Here is a 20,082-nt window from a genome sequence, read left to right as displayed (position 1 = left end):
GTCTGCAGAGATCTCATGATGCCCTTCAGTGAACTAGTTCAACATCTAAAGTAAGAACTCGTAGCCACCGCTTTTCTCCTGATCCAACTGGAAGGCTTTGGAGATCCCTTCGAAAGGAGAGAAGAAGGCCAAGAGACCAACAAAGGGAGACAGGCAGAAATGCACGGGAATCACCAGTGACAAGGAGGGAAAGAGAGAAGGCAAAGACTTGAAGAAGGACAGACCCAGAGGTGGACAGAAGGAGGTAGAGCAGGAAGAAGAGACTGGATTCAACGCGCAACAAGGAATTTGCTCCTTCTACTGGTCAGCGGACTGGTGAGGATGAACTTAAACTAGAGAGGACAAGAAGACATCAAGCACCTCGAGGCAGCAAGAGGCCACAGAAGCACCGTACAGGGATGCACACCCCAGTCATGATCTGCTTTCTTTTAGGGTGTTTCTTATGGGTAAGTCACTCACACCTCAGGTTCTTATTTATGGGGTTTTCTGCTCAGTTGTGGAGTTACCTTGGAAAGACGGAGGGGCATTAGCAACTGCCAGTCACAAGAATTTCCTTGATATCAGAAAGAACTGGTGTATAAAAGGTAGACACACAGAAGAGAAGAATATTTGCTGCTGTTCCAGGGATGGTAACACAGAGGTCAGGGCACCCCAGGCAAAGGAATGAGATGGGTAGGAGTGCTGGAGAGACAGAGCAGGATTTAAGTCAGCGCAGGTACAGTACAAAGCAGGACGTCAAAAGGCTCTTAATGCTGGACAGGCAGCAGGATCTACATCTGTAGCGTGACGTAGCTTACGGTGGGGAAAGGGAAACTCATGGTGAGGCTGAAGGTTAAGTCCAGGTCTGTGGTGGGGACAGTGCTCAGTAGGATTTTAATGACTACGGGAAGCTGAGATATGATACAATGCGGTTGGTATCATAATAGCTTCAAATCTACAGTAGAATACGTGATGGAAACCATGGAAGACAGACAACAGTAAGTCCTTACCGTAGGAGATTCAGAGTGGTAAGAGCCCAGGTGACAGACACAAAAGTTGCATGTGACAAAGATTTAATCCACCCCACTCTTGTCTGGTTTTCTGCTTCCAGTTCCCCCAGGCGAGCGGTGAGGAAGGCTGTCTCAGCACCGAGCTGTGAGTATTTGCCGATCTCGCACTCCTTTAGGAAGACAATGGAGGACAAAAGCAGTAGTGGATACCTGTGTCGTGGCACGGTGGCCAACATTTTTCAGAAAAGCTTACTTTAATTGCAACTATTGAAAACTCACTTGAAATTTTCGTCACCTTGAATGGGAAGCGTATTAATTACGATCTATTCAACACGCTGATCACGTGGCACTCAGCCTGCCACCTGTTTGGATAACTGTAATGATTAAGAGCTTTCGGGGATCGTTTTGATTGACTGAGATTATGAATTTGGAATTGACCTTTCCTTGAAAAAAATGGTCTGACGTATGCTGCTTTGGTGAATATTACTCTTTTAGTGATGTCATTTGCAAGAATAACAGAAATTAAGACAAAACAAATGTGAACGCAGATCGCTACGGTTTACAAATGGATTTGGGCAGGCACAAATGTCAGGGAAACACTAAAGACAGAAAGCCGAGCAGAAGGGAAACTCAGCCAACAGGGAGGCTGGTGAGGTCAGACAACATCTCCTCCACAAAGCGCAGTGAGTTTCTCATCATCGCTCCATTTAGGAGCTGGACCGTGCGTGAGGAGTGTGAGGGGAGCTGGGAGAGGATACAGTAGAGATCTTCCCATTTATTTGGCATTCTGTGGCTAACTATTTCTTGTACCCTCTTCCCAGCTGTACAGGCACAGAATGGGACCGTTTGTGGTACATCTGGTAAGATGGCATCTCTTTACTTTAAATACCCACATCTCTGGACAATTTCAGTAGCAAAGAGTGGGGTAAAATGTGAGCTGCTCAGGCGTGATGCCAGCCTTGCTTTCCCTTGGCATCCCCTAATGCTCTACAGTAGCACGGCAACAACAACCCCCCAGCTATCGCATCATCTTGGACCAAGGTTGACCTGCCATCGCAGGCCTCCTTTTTTATTCCATGTATTAATTTAGTCAGATGCACGATATTAATAAAGCATTCAAGGCACAACATGTCTTTTAAAAGGCCCACGTTTTAAGTAATTTGGGTCTGATTCCTTAGCAATCCTCACCTGGATGAGATTAAAAAGGATGGCAGACATCGGACCTCTACAAGGCTCCATCAATACTAGTGTAGCCAGCAGATTGAGATTTTTCATCTCCACCTGTCACATCTGAGGACACATTTGGAATACCTCATCCAGTTTTGGTCCCTCAGGACAAAAGACATGTTGACAAACCAGAGTAAGTCCACTGGAGAGTAAATAAAATAGTCAGGGGTCCAGAGGACGTGATGTGTGAAGAAGGGCTGAAGGGACCTGGTCTGTTCAGCCTGGAGGGGGCTGAAGGGGCAGCCTGATGGCAGTTTGCCGCTACCAAAGGTGGGTCTGGAGAGATGACAGAGCCAGAGCCTTCTCAGAGGTGCCCAGCAAAAGGACCTGAGATGACTGGCCGAGCTGCATCCAGGGAAATTCTGATTAGACAGAAGGAAAAAATGCTCCCGCCAAGGGTGGTGTAGCACTGGAGCCGGTGCCCAGAGGGGACGTGGGATCTCCATCCCTGGAGGCTGTCCAAACTCTGCTGGACAAGGCTCCAAATGACCGTATCTAGCTGTGAGGTCAGCCCTACTTCAAGCAGGGAGAGACCTTAAAAGGGCCCCTGCAAACAAAGTCTTTCTGTCCTGATTCCGTGTGCTCTCCCTTTCCAGGCTGGCGGTGGTGGTCGGTGGGCTGCTCCTCCTGTGTGGCCTGGTCTCCGTCTGCGTGAGATGCTGCTTTCACTGCCATCGGACCGGGGAGGAGTCAGGTCCTCGGCCCTACGAGGTCACCGTCATTGCCTTTGACCAGGACAGCACCCTGCAGAGCACCATCACCTGTGAGTGGGCTCTGGCGGAGGCTGGTGGCCCCGGCACACCCTGCGCAGACCCCAGATCGCAGCACCCTGGGGTGGGCAGAGGAGGGTTCGTGGCAGGGGATGGGGAAGGCAGCACCTCACCTGGTACAAACCACGGTGCTCACCAGGCATCACGCGGCAAGCGCGACCAGATGGCGTCAACTGTGCGGCACGTTTGGGTGGAATAGGGGCAGCTACGGCCAAAGTGGCCTTTGAGGAGGGAGTAATCGTGGGAGGGTGCTCATGGGGTTTCACACACCCCACCCTCCCATTTAGGGAAGGACGAAGGAGCAGGAAAAGGAAAACATTCCGGCTGTGGGGAGAGAAAAGCCCTCGCGCTGCCGATGGACTCGTCCTCCTCTAATCATAGAATCACAGAACGGTTTGGGTTGGAAGGGACCTCAAAGACCATCCAGTGCCAACCCCCCTGCCATGGGCAGGGACACCCTCCACTACACCAGGCTGCCCAAAGCCCCATCCAGCCTGGCCTTGAACATCTCCAGGACGAGGCTAAACGTTTTTCCCCTGCTCCCTTGCAGCTCTCCATTCCGTGTTTGGGCCGGCGGCCAGGAGGATACTAGCAGTGGCCCGCTCCCACCACGCCGCGCAGGGACCACCGCCCCTCTCGGCGTCGGACACTCCTCCGGTCTACGAAGAAGCTCTGCACATGAGCAGATTCACGGTCGCCAAAGTAGGGCAGAAGGTGCCAGACCTGGATCCAGTGCCGGAGGAAAAGCCGCAGGGACCTGCCGAGGGCAAGGACGCCCGGCCAGCCCTGCCGGGACACTAGTGCCTGTTTGTACTGAATCGCAAAACAATACAGAAGAGTTAGGTGCAGAGGCTAATTCTTCTGGACAGGGTTAGGAGTATCAGATTAACTTCCTTAGCCTAATGAGAAAGGGGAAAAAAAGGGACTAAAATTCCAAATATTTTCAGATCCAGCGTGTTTTAATGGCTCCTTCTGACACCTCCTCGAGATAACTGGCCACTGGCATTCTCCGTGTCCAGTTATCACATCCGCACATCACTCGTATGGCAGTTTGCAGGAATAAGCAGGCAGCAGGATGGAGGTGCTGAGCCACTTTGCAGGACAGGGACCTGCAGGGAGATCGCGGATGCCGTCTCGTTCTGCTTGCCTCCAGCCTGAGTTTACCAGATATGGCAGAGAGGTTTTCACAACAGGAAAAAAAAAGACATGTGAGAAGGTCTTAATACCAAATAATAACACCAAACTTCTGGAAAGTGCCAACCATTTATAGTAAATTTAAAACAAACAAACAAACAAACAACAACAAAAAAAACCCCAAACCCAAACCAAAATAAAACAAACAAAAAAAACCCAAACTCAAAACAAACAAAAAAAAAAACCCAAATAAAACCAAACCAAACCAAACCAAAACAAAAAACCAAAATCAAAACAAAATCAAACAAAAAAAAACCCAAATGAGTAACAGAATCTGCAGGTAAACAAAACACAGCATATATTGGCAGTATGTGCAGTATGGTCCCTGAACACCCTCCAGGATACACAGAAAGAACACGACGAGTTCTGGTTCTGAATATGACACACAGCAATTCTGACATAGTAGCCACAAGCTCTTATATTTGAGTTTTAAAAATATGTGCGCGAACCCAGATGGAACAAGGGGAGGAGCGGGAACACCACCCCTGAAATAAAGCTAAATCATATTTTAGTTACGTTCACACTGTACCATTCATTAATTATTCTTAATGTTGCTGTCAAAAGCAGGTGAAACTAAGTAAGACCGTTTGAAACATTTAAGTAATTTCTCAGATGGAAACAATTTGTGAGTCTTTCCTGATCGATACAAATACGTTGAATCATTGAGAGATATTAATGGAACTGTTTGGATGAACATAGGTATGGGCCATCTGTAAAATGTTTTCTTGGACTAGGTTCTCATGAGAAGGTGACCCTTGAATTACATCAGTATTGTCTCTGCCCCAGATCCAGCAACTGAAAACATTGAAGCAGAAGGACAGCAAATGTCAAATGATAAGCAGCCGTGAATGAATTACATGGATATGTTAACGCTGATATGAATTCCCAGGTCATGGATATCACATCATTCCGAGGTGCCTGCGTGGCCCTTCCTACTGCCGTACCCAAATCCTCGCGGTCCCTAATATGCTGATCTTCACCACGCTCCCGTGAAACACCAAAGAATACGGTTATTTTGTAGATAAGGAGAACAAGACCAGGTCCCCAAACACGTTTAGGAACCTCCCTGCTGTTGCAATTACAGCCAGGGAGAATTTGAGAGAAGGCTGGTAAGATAGCTTCAGGGATAGCTTAAAGCAGAACTGAACCTTCCATGATATCCCAGACCTTGGTCAGTCACAGGAATTTTTATCCAAGGGAATTTAATGAGGGCCTCCGATTTCTCAGGTCACAAACTTATTCCTGAATTGTCTCATCATTACCTAATTGTATCCCTAATGAGTGATAAACTGGAATGGAATAAATAAAAAGTGACATATATGGCTATGTCTCTCCTGCTAGACAACACACTTGAAATAATAACTGCTTGTGGAACATCTACTGGCGTGACCTATTTCATCAGCTCCCTGAAGTCCAGCTCCAGCCCGACTTCTCCACCAAGCTTAGAACATTTCCTGGAAGGCTCTTGTTTACTCCGTAGCAAAGCCTGGCGCAAGCGGAGACGTTTGGATCTGCCGAACGTGCGTCACGCGCCACCAAGCCCAGAAACTTCCTAGAAGCCTTCACAATCGTGCCCAGGGGGAACATACCATTCCTCTGCCACCTCCACCCCTTTCTTCTGCCGTGCGGGCAGCTAACAGGAGATGGCAGCCCCGCTCCGCGGGCTTGTGCAATTCTTAATCATCTGCAATAATAATTGCACCGTAATTCTTGTAGGAGGTGAGCAATAAAAAGGGACGTTTTTAACTTCTAAGTTTTCCCCTCCTCTGCATCCAAGTGCCTCCGTTATCTCCTTTCTCAGTTCCAAGGGGAAGTGTTACAGGTCACTGGTGCCCAGAGCTGGGTATTACCTGCTGATTTCAGCGTATTTCCCTTGACCAGAGCCAGCGTTGTCCAACTCTCCTGTCCCTTCCCATCTGCTCCCATCCTTTGCTTGTTTCACTCATCTTCGTTAGGTGCTAGGGCAGGTACCCTCAAGGGCTTTTTTTACCGGCAAGATGTGCGAAACATTTCAAGTGACAATAATGACAGATACAACTTCACCTGCTCAGCAATTATTTCCTACTAAACTGACTTCAGATGAGCTATTTCAGAGAAAATATTTATAACTCTTGCAAGGATCAGCCACTCAGAGCCCATAAGACATGATAAAACAACAGATTAAAAAAAAACAAAACAAAAAAAACCAAAACAAAAACCAGCAGCAGATCTACAGACACTCTATCTAACCCTGCAGGGTTGTGTACCAAAGCAAAGCCCAGGCGTCAGTGACTGGAAACACTTCACTCTTGCTCTCAGATCTGTTACGATTCAAAACATTCTCCCTTCACAAACAATCAAAAAGTGAGGACAGAGTCAATAAAGGCCACAGGCACTTTGTGAAAAAGCAGGACCCCACCCCATAAAAATATAGCAAGGTTACTTATTTACAGAGATAATCTTCTACTTGGTACTGAAGTTGGCTGTTATTCAGCTCAGCTGTTTTTTTTACTCTATTAGTGGTGGTTCCATCTCACTGTTGAGTCTGCACATTGAATACACTTTGTGTGTTGTATTGTATCAGCCAACAAGCACTTTGAAATCTTTTACACTTTCAGATTGAAAATTAAGCATTAAATATTATTAAACATAAAGAACTAATACTTTCATGCAACATTAAAACAAATACTCAAGTAGCAACTGTTTTCCCCACACTTAAGACAAATCAGGACATGAATTGCACACAAATACAGAATAACAGACACTGGAAAATAAATAAAAGGTTTCTGTTAATCATTAAATAATTTTAGGGTTAGTTCAGCTGCTGTGTACAGCCACCGGTGTCAAGTTGGCTGCACCGCAGTGTCTGTGCTCCGCAGAGCGCTCCAATACCCTGCACAAGGGAAAGAACACCACCAAAAGCACTTCTCTTTAGCGATGGACAATGAGGTATCTGCATCCAAAGATCCCCATGCACTTTACAGACCTGAACCACGTAGTCACGCCACCTCCGTGTCGGACAAGCCTTGGTGCTCCACCTGCAGATGGGGAAACGACGCGCAAAGTACTGAAGATAGCTATATCATAACCAGGGCACTGACCCTTGGCTCGACTTTGGCTCACTTGTTCACCCAACCCTTGCCCAACCCCTGGGAGAAGGGTAGGACCCCTGACAAGTGATACGGAAGGAGAAAGAACGACCAGTCTCCACCGGCTCCCTTTAGCCTGCACATGGAGTAATTTGGGCTGGAACCACGTGAGGGGAAGCAGGAGTACATCAGCACCAGCTGCTGCAAAGGAGGTGTCCACGCCACTCAGGTTCCCCTAGAACACGTGGTACTTGAGAAAGACTGGTCTTCAGAAACACTCCACCGGCCCCACCGCTGTGTTGGTCCTTCGTTTTCACAGGACCATAAGTAACAAGGATACCCGTCCCCAACCGGCCACTCCACCCCCTCGGGTGGAACACAGGGAGCTCACACCTGTGTTATTCACACCTGGGTTTTGTCCTGCACTGCTGCTTTCCACCACGCAACGAGGTATTTTCCATAACCTCCTCGTATCATCATTGGCACGCATTTAAGCGACTGGAGTCGGGGCTGGGTCAGGCAATCAGTTTGGGAGGAAGGAGCAGGTTTTTTTGTAAAAAATAAGAAGCAGTAGAAAACAGAGCAGTGAGACAGCACAGACAAGACAGAGCCGTTTCCTAGAGGAAAGGAAAACATCTACACAATTAGCCACTGTTTCCTGGGAGTGACTAACCCGGTGCCCTCACCCAGGGCCGATGTGCCCATCCTGGATCTGAGGCTGCTATAGATCCAGCGTCAAACGAAACTGGTGACCAGTCACAAGCGGTGCAGGAGGGACGCCAGGCAAGGACTGACGAACTACCCGTGTGCCACGGATGGACATGGAAGGGAGCAGAATCACAAGTGGCTTCAGGTATGCCCTCCATGGTTTAAACACCATTCAGGCCACAAAGGAGAAGTTTTCTGACAGGAGAGGCTTTGATATACTGAAACCACACTAAATATTCAAAAAAAAAAAAAAAAAGAAAAAGAGTTAGGCTATGGAGGTACAAAGGGAGTAAGTACCCAAGGGCAGGAAAGAAATAGCCAAGGGAATTCAGAGTTATAGATATCTGAACGGCAGCACCAGCAGCTTCCCAAGAGACGCCCACCTAGATGACATCTCCAAGAAACACAGGGCAAAAAATGGATATTTTTACCCTTGATTTACAGAATCGTAGCCAGCTGTGCAGACACACCTCAGCCAGCCTCACGTCACAGCAGGGCACCGCAGAGCTCCCAGCAGTGCCCCGGGAGCACTGCGGGGTACAGACCTTGCCCCCAGATTCCGGGTAAATGCCTTTGTCTCCTGCTTCTATGGCTACAGCATCGGCAACGCCTGGGGAGTGCCTTTTAAAGTGAACCTCTGCCTACATGAACTGCAGACACAGCGACACGCTAAGAGTGTATTGCTTTGCCGTCCCCGTGGATCACTTTGTGCTGGTCGTCCTGGGTGGGAAAACAATCTAATCCCATTTCCAGTTCCTCCCTCCGGCACACGGACCCAGAACGTGGGGTTCGTCACATGCCCATGGGCTGACATTTCAATGAAGGCTCTGAGTCAGATGATTAGCTGTTTGCCACTGCTTCTGCATGGATCATCTTCCTGCCTGCTGTTGTGCCAGTGACGTTACTGTTATTATGGAGCCGGAGGAGCAGGCTGGGAATTCAGTGCCTGACTGCGAGGACGCGGAGAAGGGGGAGGAGCGAGGCTTGTGGCTGCACTTCCAGGGCTGCGTCATCAGGGCAGGAAGGGTTCAGTAAGGAGATTTGTGGGATTTGTTGGAAGAGGAGAAGTGACCTAGCAATGCTCTCGCAGGCCGTGTCTTTGCATCCGAGCAGGGAAGAACGCCAAAACTCCTCTCCGATTTGTCAACAGAAATTGAAACCAGCTGCTAGCTCAGCTGCTTTGTGTGCAGTCCTGGAGGCGGAAACAGCGATATACAGGACAACAGGAGTTGGAGATCAGTCTGTTAAAATTGCCAGAATGGGTTGGTGGCCTGGGTGAAACAGGATAGAAAATTTCCTCTCTTTTGTCCTTGAGGAAGACACATCTACATCAACAGAATCATAGAATCATAGAATGGTTTGGGCTGGAAGGGATCTCATCATCCAGTTCCAACCCCCCTGCCATGGGCAGGGACACCCCCCACTACACCAGGTTGCTCAAAGCCTCATCCAACCTGGCCTGGAACACTTCCAGGGATGGGGCAGCCACAGCTTCTCTGGGCAACCTGTTCCAGCGCCTCACCACCCTCAGTGTAAAAAATTTCTTCCTTAGATCTAACCTGTATCTCTCCTCTTTCAGTTCAAAGCCATTGCCCTGTGCCCTGTCACCACGTACCCTTGTAAAGACCTTCACTACACTTTAGCAGGTGCTGCGCTGCAGGCGGTTAGGAAGCAAGGAGGCCAAACACAGGTCTTGCAGAAAGGCACAATGCCATGGAAGCAGAATTTTCCCCTAATTCTAAACCCTGGGATTCCTTCAGTCTATGCTGGTCGCTGTGGCACTGCACAAAAGCAATGCCTTCCACCTGACTCACCCTTCTAAGATCCTCTGACGCTACCCACAGCCATGGGAAACATTCTCGTGTCCCAGGACAGACAGAAACAAGTTGACGGTGCTTCCTGTACGAACCTCATGCACATGAACTAGGGAAGGTGGGACACACCGGTCTACGCCATTCCCACTCTGTCCTTTGGAGATTCAGACACGCACCTGTTGGAGCTGACCATCGAGCCGTGCCGGAGGTCACACTGCACCTACTGAGGAGTCAAAGTTGAGACACTAAAGCACCCGCCGGAGTTCTGAGGGGCACACTTTGGCCATCCAAAAGTAGATGTCATGATTCAGGCGAGAAAAATCCCCCTCCAACACGCCTGTTTATTGCCACTGACCACGAAGGCGGTTTGAAGTGCCAGGCTCAGCTGCACATGCCTGCGTCGTAAGGGTAGGTGAGACTTCTACCCCGTACCCATTTACACTCCTGTGCCAGGCAAAATCATCTGGGAGCTGCCCCCATCGAGGCATATCTGCGATTAAGTCAATCTATTTCCTCTGCATCTCTCCCACTTATGTTCAAGACAGAGATCACAGTGAGCCAGGGCGTGGGGAGGGAGCGTTACCGAAGGACCTCTGAGCCAAAGCAGCAGTGTGCCATTGGGTGTGAGGGTGGATGATGGTATGAAACAGCTCTCTGCGAGGCAGAGGGCACACGCCAACACCCTGGGTCTGCTGCGGGCGTTTGCAAATAGCTTTCTCCTACCTCTGGTGCCAGCCTGAGTCCCACCCTCCGGGCAGCTCAGGTGTGCACGACAGCATATAGGGATAAAGCCACCAGTATTACGAGTTTCTCGGGGCACCCTAAAGGATTTCTATGCGTACTTGTAGAAAAAGACCAGGGCTTTATGTTCCCCCAATCCTGGTTTTATTATTAAGGAGCATCCAGCCTGCTCTTCAGCTTCTTCAGGATTCCAGCTGACTCTTTGCTATAACCTGGATTTTTTTTCCATTCGAGGCACGTTGTCAAAGCCGAGTGCCGGTGAAGCAACGACGACGCGTTTCCCTACCCTTGCTCATTCCGAGCCAACACACGGGCACAGGGTTGAATCAGATGCAGGAAACCGGGGTGGCCTTGGAGAGTCACGGTGTGCTGTTCCACTCGGCCCCGACTCGTCCGACTATACTGCACAGATAAAAGATCATCCTCGGGAAAGTTCTGCTTCTCTGGATGAGGCATGCAAAGAAAGGATCCCTTGATACGCTCCCATTCATTGCCCCCCAGGGTAGGAGCAATTAATTTTTGTGCTGATCCATTCATTAACACCTTCTCTTTTGCTGGTCAGTAAATAATTGTGGGCCAAACTACTCCTAGAAAAAAAAACAAAAACAAAAACAAAAACAAACAGATATTTTAAGTACGTATCAGCTGCGCAATGGGCTAAAACTGGGTGGCTGCTCTGGCTCGTTCGCAGACCGCTCCCCCGAACCGCCGGCAGGCGCTGGCACATCCCGTGCCGCAGTTTCTGCCCCTGTTGTTGAACTGGGATGTCCCAAACACCCAGGAGGGGCCGAGAGGGTCACGAGTAGCAGGTGGGGTTTTGGGCCTTTCCATCCCACAGCCACTTAAATACCGGGTCGGGCTCCGCGCCCCCGAGGCGGCCGAGCCCCACGCAGGGGACACCGAGCCCCGCTGCCCCCGGCGCGGCGGGAGCGCGGAGCATCCGCGGTCGCGGTGGGTTACGCGCCGCTCGTGCCGCATTTATAACCCTGAGTCACGCTGCGGGGGGGCGTTCCCCGCCCGCCCGCCCTGTTACAACAAATATTCATTTGGCATCTTAAATAATTACCGCGGAGGAACAAGCCACCACCACCACCCCCCCCCATTCCCGCCCCCGCGCCGCCCCGCGGAGGGGCTGCGCAGCCCCCCGACCCCCGGCGGGGAGCCGGGCCCCGCCCCGGCGGCACGGTGACGGCGGCGGTGCCTCCCCGTGACATCAGCGCTCCCAGTTTGCCGTCAGCCGCTGGTGCGTCGCCACCGCCCGGCTCTGCGCTGTCGAGGGGCGTGCGGGGCTCGCCGAGCGCCCGCCGCGGGGAGGAAGGAGCCGCCGCAGGGAAGCACCAGCCCGGCAGCATGAAGTTCCAGTACAAGGAGGACCACCCGTTCGAGTACCGGAAAAAAGAAGGGGAGAAAATCCGGAAGAAATACCCCGACAGAGTCCCTGTGAGTGGGAAGGGGGGGGGGTCCGGCTGCCCGCGGCCCCCGCGCTCCGCCCCGCCGCCCTTCTCCCTTCCCGGGGGTGCCCTCCGCTCCCGTCTTCATCTTTTAAGGGGAAAAGGGATGAGATCAGCGCAGGCGATTGTTGATTGTCTCCTCCCGAGGCTGTTTTTCCCTTTAGCGCAAAGCTGTGGCGAGTTATGACGTGGGAAGGTGGGTGCGGGTGGGTGCGGGACCGCCGGGGCGTAACGCGCCTTTTTTCCCCGGGATCCGCGGGAATCGGGCCGCGGGAGCGCTCTGCATCTTTTTTGTCTGCGTGCGTGGGGTCGACGGGTGGGGAGAGAGCACTGGGAAAATGGAGGAGAACAAGGAGGGAGTCAGCCGGGTGCTCCTCGGAGGAACACGGTCTGCGTCCGCCTCCTCGGACGCTTCCCTGTTATTTTGTTTCCGTCGCGTTTGGCCCGGCTTTTCCATATAGGCGTGCTCTGGTTGTTTTCCTTTGCGGGTGAGGAAAAGGAGGCTTCACAGTCCTTCTGCCCTCTGGTTTAATCATCCCGTGGAAAAAGCATCGCTTGGAAAACAAGGTCATCTTCCAGCTAAACTTTGCTTCCTCATCCTTAGGGCCCTCAGTGCCTGTGGAACACTTCTGGCTTTATAATTACTAGTAATAACCGGGGGGGGGGGAAAATAGACAAATCGAATTAATTGTGATTATAATTTTTTTTGTTGTTCCTTTTTAATAAAGGTTTTGCAAATGTTCTTTCTTTCCACGCCCGCTGGAGAGATCTGTCCTGGATTTACTGCCCAGGGGTGCTGCATGCAAAAGACTCCCCTGTAAATCCAAGGAGGAGGGGGAACAGTTACACCACGTGTTTTCCCTGCTAACACCATTCTTTATCTTGGGAGTGGTCCTCAACTGGACTTGCAGAAGTGTTCGGAAGCCAATATTTGGGAATGCTTTGTCCTAGTGTTTTTGGGACCGCTGGCACAGCGCAGCGCGTTGGGCACGCAGCGAGTCCGTGGCGAAGCGTCTGCGGTTCCGTGCTTGATGATGGTGAGGGCTGTGTAGGTCAGGAGCGAGACAAGCTGGAAACTGAGGATTGACGTGGCAGACTGGGCGGCAGATGGTGATAGAAGTGTCTGGAAGAGCCATGTGGGCAGCCTGGGACCAGACCTGGTCTGGCAAGAGGTAAAAGAGGTGGGGATAGGGGAGCATCAGCAGATCTCTATGGAGAAAGCCAGGGCTGAGATAACACGGTGTGCTGTAGTTAAGGATAGATAAAGCGGCACGTGGCGCGTCCCAGGTGTGACTGGTCGGAGTGGGCTGTTGTCAGAGCTGCGCACGGAGCGAGCGAAGGCAGCAGCTGTTCTTCGTGTCACTTCTGTCCCTGCCCTTCCCCACAGCAGGATCCTTGAGGATGACGTCCGCTCGGCTGCCGACACTGCAGTGCCCCGATACATCGCAGTGTTTGGCTGGGATTGTGCTGTTGGCACAGTCCCACGCTACCACAGTCATCGCCCAGCAACAGCAGACGGACAGATAATCTGCGTCTGCCCTTTGGATTTTCCGTGTCGGTTTGTTTGTGCGTGTGAAGGGTTCGGTGCCTCGGAAGAGACACCTGTGTTAGCAGCAAGCGGGCTGCGGTTGGCAGTCAGACTTGCAGAGCACCTCCGTTCCTTCCCTGCCTCTTCACAAGAGGGAAATCTCTCCTAAGCTCAGTGGTGATGTGATTTAAATCCTTCTTGGGGGTTTAGAAGCCCCAACGCTCTCACCCCTTCCCCGCAGGCATGGCTTCTGTTCCTTCATTATCTAACGACCAAGCGACGAGCCCCGCTTTGGAGCCAGAGTGGTGCCAGCAGTGCTGCTACTAGCGGTTCTGCTTGGCAGGAGGTTTTTAGTTGGAGGCAAGAGCTAGAGGCTTCTCTCCACCGCAGTTTGTTGCGTTAGGCGTTGCCGCCTTGGATGTGTGGCAAAAAAAACGTGCAAAGTGCTGTTGCGGTTCAGCGTGCGCCTGCTCGGTGAGATGGTGGAACCGTCCGTCCTGCACAGCACTCCACGACTGCATCCTGTACAGAGACACACGTCCTGCCACAGACTGCCCGAAAAGAGCCTGAATGCCATGTGCTACTTGAGGTGCTTGAAGTCCTTGAGGTAGCAGAGATGACCACTTTTCCATTTGAAAAAACAACTTAGAATTTTCCGGGGTTTTGGCTGTGTTGGCAGCATCCAGACGGAGCACGGTGAAGAGATGTCCAAGCTGGCATCTCTGCAGCGTGACACGCTGTGCAGATATTCCCTTGGGTCTGGAGGCAGTCGAACCGTGTCCAGGCTAAACACACCAAGCTCACCATCGTGACTCTTGTTCTCTGGCGTAGCGTCTCCCCGATGCGGCGCCACCATTTTGCTCCCACAGAAGGCTCAGTCCGCAGCAGCTCAGCCTTTTCCGTCCCACGGCACATAGTGGTGGGAGCTGCCGAAGAGCTGGGGGAGCCTGGAGCCCGTATCGGTTCGTCCCGGTGTCTCACGTGGGGTTATTGACAGTTACAGGGGGTGAAGGAATCAAAAAGCTGAGGAGGTTCAGAAAATCCAGATTCTCGTTCAGATCATCAAAATGGCTTCTGCAGAACAGCGAGGCACGTAGGTTGAATCGTGGTAGATCTCTGACCAGTTCAAAATACGTATCACAAGAAAAAAAACCCCGAAACTGCCCTCAGTTTTTGTCTGCACAAACCCAGTAGTTCCCTGGAAACATAACTCCAACCTATGGAAAGGTTTCCAAGGCTTTTCATGGAAGGAGGTCAGGTCGCTTTGGAATACTTCCTGCTTCCGAGGTAAACATTTTGCCTAGCTCTGGTAACAAAAATTTTCCTGTTGCAGAGGATCTCTTTGTCAGTTTGACCTTAAAGCTGCTGAGCTGCTTATTTTCCTACGTCCTAATGACATTAGAATATAACGAAGATTAGTAGTTTGTGTCAGAGGGTCTCTGTGGGTCCAGTTGCCCGGATGACACCCTGGTTTTTATTTATTAGGTATTTATATGAGTCAGGAAATGTCTCTAACTATATGGAGTAGGGAAAATAACCTTAAAGGGTATGAAATAACCTTAAAAGGATATGGATTTCAGAGTAGAAGATAACTCCTGAAAAAAATGAGGATTAAAAAAGAAACCCTTCCCCAAAGAGCTGTAGTTTCTCTTTAATTCTTTTCTTCCTTCGAGAGCCCTTGGTATTGGTGGATGTAGAAATTAGGATGTGGGACTACTGGGAGTAGGACTGATTTTGTGCTAGGCAGTTTGGAACTGTAGCCTGGAAACAGTTCGGCTTACTGGTGATACTTTTTGTCTTCGTGTATGGGCCTCCTGACGGCTCCTTCAGACAAAATTAACCTGCATTGGGACCATCAAGGTGACCCGATTTTTTTTTTTTTTTCTCAGCTATTATGGTTTATTTTTATGTCTTTTCCAGTCTCCATTTTTTACTCGCTGTGCTTACTGCTACAGTCTCAGGCTCCCAGCAAAGCTATTACTGGTGATTTTAAGTCTTCTTGTCACCTTGCTTTGCTTTAATGTCGTGTATTTTTTATAGGTTAAATCCATTTCTAGAGGCCTGGTAGCACCATCTCTCTCAAAGGGTAATATCCTTTTCCACTGATGCTTTTTTGTCTGTTTCGTTTTGGGATACTCATGGGTTGTTTCTCGCTTTCTCTCACTCCCACTCTCCAGGTAATTGTGGAAAAAGCACCCAAAGCCAGAGTACCCGACCTAGACAAAAGGAAGTACCTTGTGCCTTCTGACCTCACAGGTAACAGAGTCCGCCTCCTTTCTTCCTGATGTGCAGAGCGAAGGTCTCAGAAGTGCTTTTTATGATCAGCACCAAGAAAATATCCAGGCAGGCTCAACATCTTATCGTTACCCCAGTTTACCAGTTACCCCAGTTACCTTGTTATATTTGTGTACCTTACAGCCCGGATTGCAACACGCAGAGTTCTCGGAGACCTTCCGAGGTGTCCCACTGACTTAGGTCACACGCACGTGCCACAGCCGACTTCCAGACGTGGTGACAATGACTCGGCTGTGTGTCACAGGCAGTAGCACAACCATCCGCCAGTGGTGACCTGGCTGCAGAGTTGCCAGAGGCTGTGTCCTTGTTGCAGGAAGAGACAAGTTCTTGAACCAGTCCCGTCGTTTTCCACCCCTGGGGTTGGAGTCATGGCCCCAGAATTCCTTTTCCACATAGTCATTTGGTGCGTGATTGCATTTGTTTTCCGTTGAGAACGTGAATGAGTTAAAGGAACAGCATTTCTTTTTCTTGCAATATAATGGATTGCAGAATGCTTTCTTGTGCCATGTAGCTCCAGGAAATAGTGAGGAATTTGTTTTCAGGAACGGTATGACCATTTACACCGAGGCTAAATTCCCTAAGATGTCTTCCACCTATAGGATTTAAGGGTTAAACTGGTTAGAGGTCTTCCCACCAGTCCCCACAGGAGAGCATTTTATACCACCGTAGATGGAGTGTGGATTTAGAGGGTACACAGCCTGAGACACGTACCTGGGAAACTGCCAGCTCCGAGGGGATCGGCTGCTAACGTGGTTACAGTCATGAAGTTACTGCTCTCTTTCCTGCATTGTTCATTTTTCCCTACTTTTTATGTACGGCATGTGACTTCCACCACCAAAAGAAAACAACCATGGTTAAAGTGAAAAAAAAACAAAACCAAAAAAAACCCCAAACCAAAACATTCTTTCTGCATCTAAGGCGTTCTCCTCTGTTCCTCTTCAGTTGGCCAATTCTACTTCTTAATCCGAAAGCGGATCCACCTGAGGCCAGAAGATGCCCTGTTCTTCTTTGTCAACAACACCATCCCTCCCACCAGTGCGACCATGGGCCAGCTGTACGAGGTAAGACTGGCCCATCTCTTTCTCGTTTTGTTGGAGTGGCCGGGAGAAGGCATATCCTCACTGAAGGACAGCTGGCAGTGGTGCAGCTTGATCACGGGTGCCTGAACATGGACCCCCTTGGCCTGGGGCTGTATCCCGTCATCTGTTTCAAGAAGTTCCATCCTGCAGTTAGAAAGGGGAGCCTGGCGAGCCTCATCATTTTGATCGTTTGTGTGCTGGTTGACAGGGTTGTCATACTGGGTGGTGGTGGGTAGTTGCCCCGGCAGTGACGTGTTGGTCCCACTACTTTAACAAACACACTGTTTTGGAGGAAACACTGTGTCTGGGATGGAGAGGGAACACACGCGCTAGCTGTCCTGTTTGTACAAAAGAGATTGCCTTTTAGCCAGAAAAAGCACAGTATCTTTGGGCAACCAACTGTCTATAAATCCCCAGTGAAGGAACACTTACTCTTTGTTCTGAATTTCCTCTTCGTAGCAGGTACTGTATATGTGAGGGTCTTGTAGGACACTGTGAGCGTTGCTGCCCACCACTTCTGCTGAGCAGTGTTGTTTGATTGACCTTAAAGGCATATTCTGTGCCCATCAGAGGAATGTTCCTCCATTATATAGCCATCATATCATGGCTGGTTTGCAGCCTGGATTGATTTCTCCTTGATTTCTCCTTCTGCTGTGTTAGTGTGTTTTAATGGGAGAGCTCCAGTGCGGTGCTGTGAGCCTGGTTCGACCTATCACTTTTTGACAATAACTGGACAATGTGTGTGTGGACTGATGAAGATAATATAAGATTAACACACGGAGGGATTTTTCCGAATCTAACTGTCCAGAGCGGAGATCAGGACCCTGCTCCTGGCGCTCTGCAGACGTTTTGTGTCAGTGTAAGCACTTGACAGCTCAGCTTTACCGCCTGTATGTACAACAGGACTAGAAATACAGCCACTTGTCGGAGTGTTCTGAGAAACGACGAGTACAGCCACGTGTACCAAGTAACTGGAGTACGGAGAGGTGATTTTCGACTTGTTAAAGCCTTCCAAGCCCCTCCTCGCAGTCGTAAGGCCACCCCAGTGCCGGGATTCTGCTGCACAGCCTGCGAGCTCTTTCAGTTGCAGGTTTTATTTCAGCACGCTCTGGCCGTGGCTCTTCCAAGTAGATTCCCTGTGTCGGAGACGCGATGTGCCTGAACGTAGAAGCAGAGCTGTGGCCAGAGAGAGCTGCTATAAGCTCTCCTCGTTAGGAGGAGGAACAGTGTTAGAGAGGCCGTGCCCTCCTGTTGGTACAATGATCTCTCTGTTGGGCTTTTCCATGCGTAATGGGATACAGGGCTTTGGTTTGTTACTTTCTCCCGTTCTCCCCTTGCAGGATAACCACGAGGAGGACTATTTTCTCTATGTGGCCTACAGCGATGAGAGCGTCTACGGCAAGTGAGCAGCAGCCCCCCAGGCACGCAGGCGAGATGGACTGATGGAGTGGATTTGGAGGGGGAGGATGTTGGAGAGGAGGAAGGAGAATGCCTGAGAAGAGGGGAAGAGAACTGGAAGCGAACCACATGCACAATGCCATCACCTTCCATGCATTAATTATAACCATTATTTTTCAAATTGAGGGGAGGGAGGGGAGGGGGACAGTGTCTGAAAGGGTGAACCAAGAGGCTAACGAGGGGTTCTGCGGTGAGGGGTGGGGAGATTCCACTGCTCCTAGTTCTTCTCTTGCCACAGCTGGAAGTAGTTAGCCCATACCGGAGGCTGCCGGAGGAGCCGGTGTGGTGGAGCTCCGGGAGTGGCTGGGCACGGTGGCCGTTCTGGTGTAACCCTTTCATTGATGAAGGCATGCCGTGTACTGCACACTGACCTTGTCACGCCTGGCCCACGGCACGGGCCGCGCTCCCGCGAGCGTTCCGTGAGCCGTGAAGTGCTTCACTTGCCCACACAAGGCTGTCCGGAGCCGACACTCCTCACCCAGCTGCTACTGTGAAGTGTTTGAGAGTATTGCGTTTGCCATCACTGCCGTCAGTGTTGGAAGGGCTGACTCCGGGCTGGGACTCCTCAGCTGGGAGACCTGAAGGTGGGAGGAAAGAAGGAAAGATTTTATTTTTTTCCTTTGTTGCTTTAATTGCAAGTGCTGGACAGAAAAATTCGAGACAACCCTTTTGTCCTTTCCAGTGAAGCCAACTGATAAACTCCCAAGTGTAGGGCCAGAAAGGACCTCGAGAGAATGACTGGCCCGCCCCAGCTCTGAGACAGGACTGAGTGTCCCAAACGCATCCCCCGTGGCTGCTCATCTAACTCGTTGGTAGTGAACGTCACCGAGCAGACCCTGGAGGCTGCTGAGGTGGTCTGGTCGGTTCCTAGCCAGCCCACAAGTGGGAGAGCTTTTCTTGCTGCCCAACTTCAGTTCCCCTTGCTGTGCGTTAAGGCAACTAACTACTAATGCTCTTGGTGGTGGTGAACACAGAAAATTATCTCTCGGTGTTGTCCTGGTCCCAGCCTTCTGCAGAACCGGAGATGGCAGAAGTCCTGTGAGTTTGACCTTCCCTTCCAGGTCTCATCCCTGTACAGCTCTTGCACAGCATGCGCAAGCGGAAGAAATCAGTCGCTCCCACCTGTGTTTTTGCTGTTTTTTTGTGACTGGACGACAGTGCCACTCTTTGCCACAAGAGAGGTGCTTGTAGACTTGAAGGGGAAGGGGAGTAGATTGTCTGTAGATTTCTTTTTTTAAATTATTGTATTTTAAGCCAGTGTTGATTGTTAGAAAGATGCCAGATAGATGCTGTCCTGTGCAAGCCTTACGCTGTCATGCCAAAGCAGTTTCTTCCCAGTGGCACAAACGGCAGATTTTCCCACAACTGCCATAACCTGATGAAGGGATGGGGTTTGGGGAGTGAGCTTTCAGGAAAATTCTGGAGTTTCATCTAAAAAACAGAGAACTGGACCTGAATTACTGTAAACATTCCTACATTTACGGGGGAGACCAAGGGGGAGGAGAAGACAAGAAGGATGAAGAAAGGCAAATTCCAGAATCAGCTGAGGGTGTTTGCTCTATTTGCAAGTCAGATCCCAGCTCTCTCATTCCTCAGGAATGAGAAATCAGGAGGAGTGCTCCTCTGATTGTGGGAGAGGGGAAATCAGGTTTCAGCCTTCTCTGGCTGTTGTCCCACAGAGGCACGCGGGGCAGAAGAGCGGCTGGGGGTGTGACGTGGGAGTCTCTGGTGGAGCTGTGCGAAGGTCGGGGAAGGCAGGG

General features: G+C 50.4%; 3 protein-coding genes across 3 annotated transcripts in view; all 3 read left to right on the top strand.

The window, feature by feature from the left end:
• The window catches only part of LOC104374622 (alpha-2-macroglobulin-like), a 416,004-nt gene that overhangs the window by 204,947 nt on the left and 190,975 nt on the right, over nucleotides 1-20,082 (top strand).
• TMEM52B (transmembrane protein 52B) lies at nucleotides 399-3,787 on the top strand. The gene is made up of 5 exons (XM_009986770.1): nucleotides 399-446; nucleotides 1,091-1,134; nucleotides 1,811-1,849; nucleotides 2,813-2,979; nucleotides 3,537-3,787. The coding sequence occupies exons 1-5, from the start codon at nucleotides 399-401 to the stop codon at nucleotides 3,785-3,787; spliced, it is 549 nt and encodes a 182-aa protein (XP_009985072.1).
• On the top strand, nucleotides 11,856-18,303 carry GABARAPL1 (GABA type A receptor associated protein like 1). Its single transcript, XM_086610663.1, has 4 exons — nucleotides 11,856-11,951; nucleotides 15,668-15,746; nucleotides 16,728-16,846; nucleotides 18,205-18,303. Exons 1-4 carry the CDS (start codon nucleotides 11,862-11,864, stop codon nucleotides 18,268-18,270), a joined length of 354 nt encoding a protein of 117 aa, XP_086466789.1. The 5' UTR covers nucleotides 11,856-11,861; the 3' UTR covers nucleotides 18,271-18,303.

Source organism: Tauraco erythrolophus, chromosome 4, assembly GCF_009769465.1.
Source record: "Tauraco erythrolophus isolate bTauEry1 chromosome 4, bTauEry1.pri, whole genome shotgun sequence".
Lineage (NCBI taxonomy): Eukaryota > Metazoa > Chordata > Aves > Musophagiformes > Musophagidae > Tauraco > Tauraco erythrolophus.
Note: the sequence above shows the minus strand (reverse complement) of the source record. Positions and strands in the feature narration are given on the sequence as shown.